We start from the raw sequence: 8,448 nt of genomic DNA on the forward strand, positions 1-8,448 counted from the left end.
ATATATATATATATATAGTCAATTTACCTGAATTACGATAATTAGGCCTACTGGGAGTACTGATGCGGATGTATAATATATCCCGGTTGGGCAACTTTTTCTTTCACACTCTTAGTTTCCTCTCCTTTAATGTTCAATTTATACGGTATATACAATTAAGCCAAGCCTTACCGCAAGACTGTTCAGAGTTTATGTCTATATTGTACAGTATTATGTTTACATATTCGTATAGGCCTATAGAGTATGAGCCGTATGTGTTGAGCGAACAAAACTCAATTCAATCTTCGTTATCTTCTTTGTATATTCAGTTATTAACTTTCCTTAATTTAGAATCATTAAAATGAATTTGTTACTCGTCGGTTATCTAATTATACTGTTTTTGTTGCTTGCATAATCCTTTAAATTGGAAGTCAAGCAATTTAAGATCACATTTTTTTGTAGCGTTACAATGGCATGTTTTGTCACCCTTAAGCTACAATAGCTCATTTACAATTAAAGGCATTCGTTCGATTAATTTTGTCTACTTGTGTTTCTGTGTAGTATTCTATTGACAAAAACAAATAGTATTCACACGCATATCATAAAAGAAATCATTTCTCGCAATCGACAGAATAATTTACCGCAGATGTTTTCACTCTCCGGTTTATCTTTCAGATGCGAAGCTTGACAAATGCATCGCTTACTGGTGAGTCAGCTTTTACTAGCTTTACACTCATCATCATTAACATGCATAAGGCACCATTAATAACCATGATACAGTATTTCGATTTTGCGCAAAGCAATTATAGTATTTTAAGGTCTTTACATCTGCTACACATCCGATACTTGTGGACGTGCATTAAGTTTATCCTGTAACATTTTGTGCATTATAGACATATACCGGTATACCCTATGCTTGTGATATACGTTGATAGCATATAGTTATAGGCATAATATCGATAGTCGAATGTATGCCAAATACTGTAGTGCAATGCTGATAATAAGCATTAGGCTATGGAGGCGCACGAGTTAATAACACGTACGACGAGCGAATGGTTTGGTTTATTAAGGCCTAGAATTTTAATGCTACCATCATCTTCCTGTTTATAACATTCAGTTGATATAATGCAGGAGGAGAGGATCTACTTCGAATCTATTAAAATAATGAACATTTAAATCACCAAAATTATTCAGGGTGCGGTTCATTTTTTTGGATTATAATAAAATAAATCGAAGTTTTTTTCTCAATTAAGAAGTGGTGAAGACTATATAGATTTACACACTCTCTGCATAGAAGAATAATTTATGTAGGCGTGTCCGGTTATGGTAAAAGTAGACATTTTAACACTAAACGTTTTATTTAACACCATTGACTTTGAAATAGTTCTATGCAGTATATTTGTATCAACAATGGTAAAAAAAATCTCTGCAAGTTATATTAAAAGCTTCAGATGTTTACACAATTATCCTACACACGGACCGGTGTATTACTTGCAATATTGGATAATAAAAGATCGGATAGACTTTCCCATCTGCAGATACTTAAATTGATGAAGGATCGATTGGAAATATCTTTTAGTAGGTATGGATAAACCCTGTACTTACCATAGTTGGCTAGGCCTCTTGGTGATATCAAGATGAGTGAATCGGAAGGTCTACCCTGGACTTGACCGAGATATTCTTCACTGATCCGTTCCAATGGTTGGACGATGAAGATTTACTCGTCTGCTACATTGTGCTCCTACTTTTATACAACACACCCTCGTTCATGAATGGGTCATTCCGTTACTATGGTAATTCTTAATCATCTCGATTCACACGAGAGCGTGAACGCTGCATAATGATCGTGGATGAAATTATTAAAGGGTGGGGTTTTGATATTACCTAAACTCAGAATATTTGCGTATTGTCTTAACATATATTTTCCAAAATCTTATGCGATGATGCTGAAAAAAGGATAGGCCTACGCAGAATGCCAATACGTCAAAGTATCCTTATGATATTAATAATAAAATTGAAGCATTATTAACAATGAAATAAAACAATGAATGGTAATAATTAGCCAGTGTACTATGCTCATTATGTTAATATCGGGGTTAATATGCTTATTGGAAAAAGTGCATAATTTGTGCTTAGCTCAAAGGTCAAAACGTTTAGACCTCCATATTAACAACAAATCTGAATGCATTTTTATTTATGTCTAAAATACGCATTGCCTTTTGTTTTTTCATCTTTTTTTACAAACCGTTGCTTTATTCTGATGATCAGGGGCGGATCCCGGTTGTTTTTTTCCATGAGATGGCGGGTGGAGGTTTGGGAAGTACCAATAAATAAAGACCTGGTTCAATATAATAATATTGCAAGTATATATGGATGTGTGTGTGCGTGTGAGTTAATTGCGCGTGCCTGCCTGCCTCCTGAGTGTGACAGTATTTCCCTTTCGTTCTCGTTACATTATGCTATGCCTACTGTATTTGACATTAAATGATTCTTCATTCAGTAGACACTTGCCTACTGCCAACACCTACCCCATTCCTGGGGGATGTAATCGTAAGGTCGTCTGGATGAGTGCTTGCTAAGCTCTTGCTAGGTGTTTATTATTTCATTATTTTGACATTCAATTGTATTTAGCTTAAAGTACGCGTACGCCTATATACAGTGATGGCCCCACGACTTGGGTTCGAACCAATTAAGGGGATACATTAGACCTGGTTATGGTTTTAGGGTAAATTTTCGGTGCGCAGATTTTAGGGTATATACTGGTACAATTGCACTTTAAGGTCACAATATTTAGCAACTGCAAACACAGAAATCATGGATCAGCAAATTGATATCTTTAGTCGGACAACCTGAAGTGGCGTCCGACGACAAAGTAGTTGGAAGGAGAACCCCCTCTTAAACATCTATGACGCCACTATAGCCTTCTCTTATAAAATGGAACATCACAGGTACATTGTTAATTTGTCTACAGGTACCGGTACGTTTGAGAGTAAGACAAGAAGACAAGAAACAAAGCAAAAACAACAGCTACAGATTAACAGGCATTTATTTCGATTGTTATAGAAACGGCGATTGAACTGCTATTGAAACGGCAACAGCCTGTAGATGGAGTCCTAGTCTATTTACACGATTATTGTGCTTATATTTGAATATAACCATAACACGCGTAAAAATACAATAATTCAAAGAAACCACAAAACCCGTTATTTATACCCGTAAAATTCATTGGTTAAAGACTAAAATGCGATGCCCAAAGCACTATAAATATTTGAAGTCAGGTTAGGTCGGTCAGGATTTTTGACAGCTGGGTTTCATGTATAGATATTGGCTGGTAAAAAGACTTTTTTCCCCTTTTTTTTGGCGAGCCAACGGACAGTAGAACCTTATTCAATTTTTTTTTTTGGTAATCCTGTCGTGTTGGTGTATAATTTTTCTTGTTTCTGTTGTATTTTTCATATTTTCTGATTTGTATCTGTATATTTATGAATTGTATTTACAAAATAAATGAAATAACATGGCGCTAAATTTATCGATATTTTTGGCCAGTCAGGCTTGGAGAAACACCTTTTCTGCCTAATAAACATGATATCAAAATTTTCGAATTTTTTATGATTCATTGTACTATTCAGAACAAATTTTAAACCGCGCGTATCATAAACAAATGTAAGAACTGTACGGTATACAGGGTTTTAAAACAGGGTCAGTAAAATACATTATTATAATATTTATTCATTAAATAACGAAAAAAATGCACTAGGTTATATAAATAGGCTATAAAAAATTGAAATCAGGGAAAGAGTAAAATGACTGTGTTTATGGTTATCTATTATAGCAACTGAAGTTTAATATTCTTCATTTTCATCTTCTTCGGCGTCATCCGCAGAATCAACGCCAACCTCTTCGTAGTCCTTCTCCAGAGCTGCCAAATCTTCACGAGCCTCAGAGAACTCTCCTTCCTCCATGCCTTCACCAACGTACCAATGTACGAAAGCACGCTTGGCGTACATCAGATCAAACTTGTGGTCAAGACGAGCCCATGCCTCGGCGATGGCTGTGGTGTTGCTCAACATACACACGGCACGTTGTACCTTGGCTAAGTCACCCCCTGGTACCACCGTTGGAGGTTGGTAGTTGATGCCTACCTTGAAACCAGTTGGACACCAGTCAACAAACTGGATAGTTCTCTTGGTCTTGATGGTAGCAATGGCTGCATTGACATCCTTTGGTACGACGTCACCACGGTACAACAGACAACAAGCCATGTATTTGCCATGACGTGGATCACATTTCACCATCTGGTTGGCTGGCTCGAAGCAAGAGTTGGTGATCTCTGAGACGGTCAGCTGTTCGTGGTAAGCCTTTTCGGCTGAGATTACGGGAGCATATGTGGCGAGAGGAAAGTGGATACGTGGATAGGGTACCAAGTTGGTCTGGAACTCTGTCAAGTCCACATTCAATGCACCGTCGAATCGAAGGGATGCAGTGATGGAGGACACAATCTGTCCGATGAGACGGTTCAAGTTGGTGTATGTTGGTCTTTCTATGTCAAGGTTTCGTCGGCAAATATCGTAGATGGCTTCGTTGTCGACCATAAAGGCGCAATCGGAGTGTTCGAGGGTTGTATGGGTTGTCAAGATAGAGTTGTATGGCTCGACGACAGCAGTTGCAATCTGTGGTGCTGGGTAGACAGCAAATTCTAGCTTTGATTTCTTGCCATAATCAACAGACAGACGTTCCATCAGAAGGGATGTGAACCCAGATCCTGTACCACCACCGAAGCTGTGAAATATCAGGAATCCCTGAAGACCAGTGCACTGATCTGCCAATTTACGAACTCTGTCCAGTACAATATCAATGTGTTCCTTGCCTACAGTGTAGTGGCCTCTGGCGTAGTTGTTGGCGGCGTCTTCTTTGCCAGTGATGAGCTGCTCGGGGTGGAAGAGTTGACGATATGTACCGGTTCGAACTTCATCAACGACAGTTGGCTCAAGATCGACGAACACAGCACGGGGGACGTGTTTACCAGCACCAGTCTCACTGAAAAAGGTGTTGAAGGAATCGTCACCACCTCCGATGGTCTTGTCACTTGGCATCTGTCCGTCAGGTTGGATACCGTGCTCCAAGCAGTACAACTCCCAGCAGGCATTGCCCATCTGGACACCGGCTTGACCAACATGAATTGAGATTACTTCACGCTGGAATATAATAACAATAACATTTATAGTAATGATAATAATATTGATAATAATATTAATATTATTGATAATAATAATGATATTTAATTGGCTAATATAATTTCATACCAAAATGTTGGTTTAAATTTATAAGGTACCGGTATACAAAGGCAGGCCTCAGGAAATTAGTATTTTTGTCTGTACTGTAGTGTATTGTAAGTCTGCTGTAAATACACTGTTCTGTATTCCCGTTCATTCATATCATAAGCGGGCGCAGTTGTACAATCGATAGAGGGATTTCATATCATTAACATAAAGCAATTAATAACTGTAACTGTCCTGATATAAGTCTTACAGCTTTACGTGTAAAGGTCGATAAAAGTAATACTAGTAATAGGAACTTCTAATTATGTTACAGAAATATCGATGCAATCGGTCGTATAATTCTTGAGTATATTTCCTGCACGATTAAAATCGTAACTGTACTGGTTTGGTCTACAGGAGCTCGTGTTTTGTACAGGTCATTACGTTCATAGAAAAAGCCTTTTTATTGGAGAAAGCGTACCTGTCGTTAGCCATTGTAGCCTAGGTCAATACTAATTCCGGCTATATAAAATTGATTATAAGATTGAAAAATATTAATCTTATTATTGTAGTAGTGACACTATGTCCACGTTTTAATTATTGTTATTTATTCGTTAACGTTATTATATATATTATTTATATTTAAAGTTAATGTATTGTTAAAGTATGAATTACTACGTCCATGTTAAATTAATCTGTTAAAATTGTATATTTAAATAATATAGTAATAGGCATAGCCGAATCTAGCATAGGCCTAAACCTAGTGACTATGTGTATAGTGTATAAAATGATGAGTAAAAATGAATAAACGAAAATTGTGAAAGAATAAAAGATGAAAGAAGAATAGGAAAGAGATGGAGCGGCTGAAATATTTTCTGAAAATATACATTATAGTAGTCAATATGTCATTATTGCATTACGTTCTTGTTATCATTTTTGGGTACTAATCGTCAGAGGTCTCGGTACCACAGCCTACACTTTTCATGATCAGACATCGAATCGGACCTAGCAATAGTTATTAAAGTAACGATTTAAAACAAATAATGTATGCTTCTACGAAGATCTTTTACAACCAGTGGTGGTGGATCAAGGATTATTTTGCCAATGGGCACGAGTTACAATCGAGAAATTCTGGTTCGAGGAAGTTGGGATGGGTTGTCTAAAGGTATCTAAATGTGAGGGGTCGAAAGGGTTGACCAGGGTGCTATAGCCCCGGCCAGAAATACTTTTAATTTCTTGAATACTTTGACACTTGGTTACAGATTTGCCTGGTGCATGGGTGGGAGGACGAGCGTTCTTTTTGCCGCCTCTGGATCCGACATGGGTAATACAAACTGCTGGTTTCCCAATCGTGTTTAATTCAATATTCGCTTACTGTTGGATAGCTTGTATCCAAATCAGAATGGAATGAAACTATACTGCATTGCAGAGTTTGTACAGTTTCACTATAAGCCTGCTGCGGTGAAGGTCAAACAACCCTGGGAAATATTAATAATTATAATATGAATCGTTCAGAAGTTGTGGCTGGTAAAGGCATTTAACGTAATTCTAGACAGGGTGGTGCTATCAGTAATTTATAATTAAGTGATAAAAATTAAGTAATGCTTAAAAATTAATTGATGATTAATTACATTTGTTCGTCTTTTGAGTTTATTGTATTGTATTGTATTGATTTAATGTTTGATTCATTGTTTGGTTAGTTTTCATTTGATTGTTTCTTATTCTGTATTTAATATTTGGACCACAATGGAAATAAGTTTGCCTTTTCGACACTTTATTGCGTTGTTATCATTGAATATTATTTTTGTGCTCAGAATAAAGAAATTAAAATTTAAAAATATATATAATAAATGTATACTGTACATATATTATACACATAATAATATATATAATAGCCTCCTAGTTTTTACCACGGATCCTATATGTACATTACATCTACGCGTACTCATTTTGAACATAATTCAATCTATTCGTACTTGTCTTATTCTATATGCTCATGCAAAAAAAAAAATGCGTGGGCGGATCAGATCACAAAATGAAAGCATATCAGGGATAACCCTAAAATTGCTTTTGTGTTTTGGCTCTTGACTCGTTAAAAAGGAGTCGGTAGTTCCAACAAAATGATAGGGGACGAAATATATGTATTTTGATATTTTACCACATTCCTGTACTCATCTTTTCTTACGCAATTTTTGACAGCTATTTGAATTAATTATTCATCGGACTTGCCCGCGTATGTCACCATTATGCAAACAACGTGTGTTAAATCTTGAATATAATATTTTTACGAGCTCATTGCAGCTAGGTAATTCCATAGTTTATGCTAATTATATATCGTTTCCGTTGTCGATGAGGTCATGCAGGATTTAACTCCATGATACGAACGCTGTATTCTGTATTATAATAGACTAAACCCCGCCAAAGCCACCTTACGGCTATGCTTAATTGCAGGCTGAGAACAAAATAAACACAGTGAACTCGCGGTTCATAAGATTACGGATAGAATTCAGTGATCAGACAATTCTGCTCATAATTCTTAATTCGAACACTGTTGACTTTTAAGTCTCAAAAAATGTTTACGCGTTCCAGATTTAATTCGGTGTGTCTACACTAAAATATCGCATTGCTTTTGTCAATCATCATGTGTATATATAGGCTATTATATAATATGCCTAAATATAAACATGATGATCGACAAAAAGTATTATATAAGCTAGTATATTTGAGAGTGTAACAATGAGCAGTACTTATGTAAATTATATTCCAGAATCATGATTAAATAGGTTATAAATATTTATGAAGCAACATGGCGAGCTAATAACTTCCATAGCGTACCGTTTGTTGTGGTATGTATATATGATAGGCCAATTACTGATCTTCATGCAAGAGACGCAAAAGAATTAAACTGATAAAATGGTTTTCACTTTCGTTAAACTAAATAATATTGTTGTAGGTCGTTGTATAGACCTATTACGAAATTGGGAGATTCGGTAGGCCTGTAATAGTACGATTCCAGTACCGGTATGTGATATAATATAACCATGTAGTAGAAGTACACCATTCCATGGATAGTTAGATTAAAAGTAGCTATTTATGTTCCTAATTGGTCCTACTAATAAAATATCTCAATATGTATTCTATATAGGCAGAATATGTGACAATTAAAAATTGGCCCATTTTAAATGTAAATGTAAGTCCGGTTGCCGTGTAC

The 8,448-nt window shown here is 36.2% G+C and overlaps 1 protein-coding gene across 1 annotated transcript in view; it reads right to left on the reverse strand.

The window, feature by feature from the left end:
* Positions 1–3,007: 3,007 nt before the first annotated feature.
* LOC117113624 (tubulin alpha-1 chain-like) overlaps positions 3,008–8,448 on the reverse strand; it is a 5,772-nt gene continuing 331 nt past the window's right edge. Inside the window, exon 2 of the mRNA XM_033257025.1 lies at positions 3,008–5,174. Coding sequence (XP_033112916.1) covers positions 3,822–5,174 — 1,353 coding nt within the window. The 3' untranslated portion in view covers positions 3,008–3,821. The remainder of the gene's footprint in view (positions 5,175–8,448) is intronic.

This window comes from Anneissia japonica, unplaced genomic scaffold (genome assembly GCF_011630105.1).
Source record: "Anneissia japonica isolate Jap-2015-1 unplaced genomic scaffold, ASM1163010v1 scaffold287748_len1686314_cov196, whole genome shotgun sequence".
Taxonomy (NCBI): domain Eukaryota; kingdom Metazoa; phylum Echinodermata; class Crinoidea; order Comatulida; family Comatulidae; genus Anneissia; species Anneissia japonica.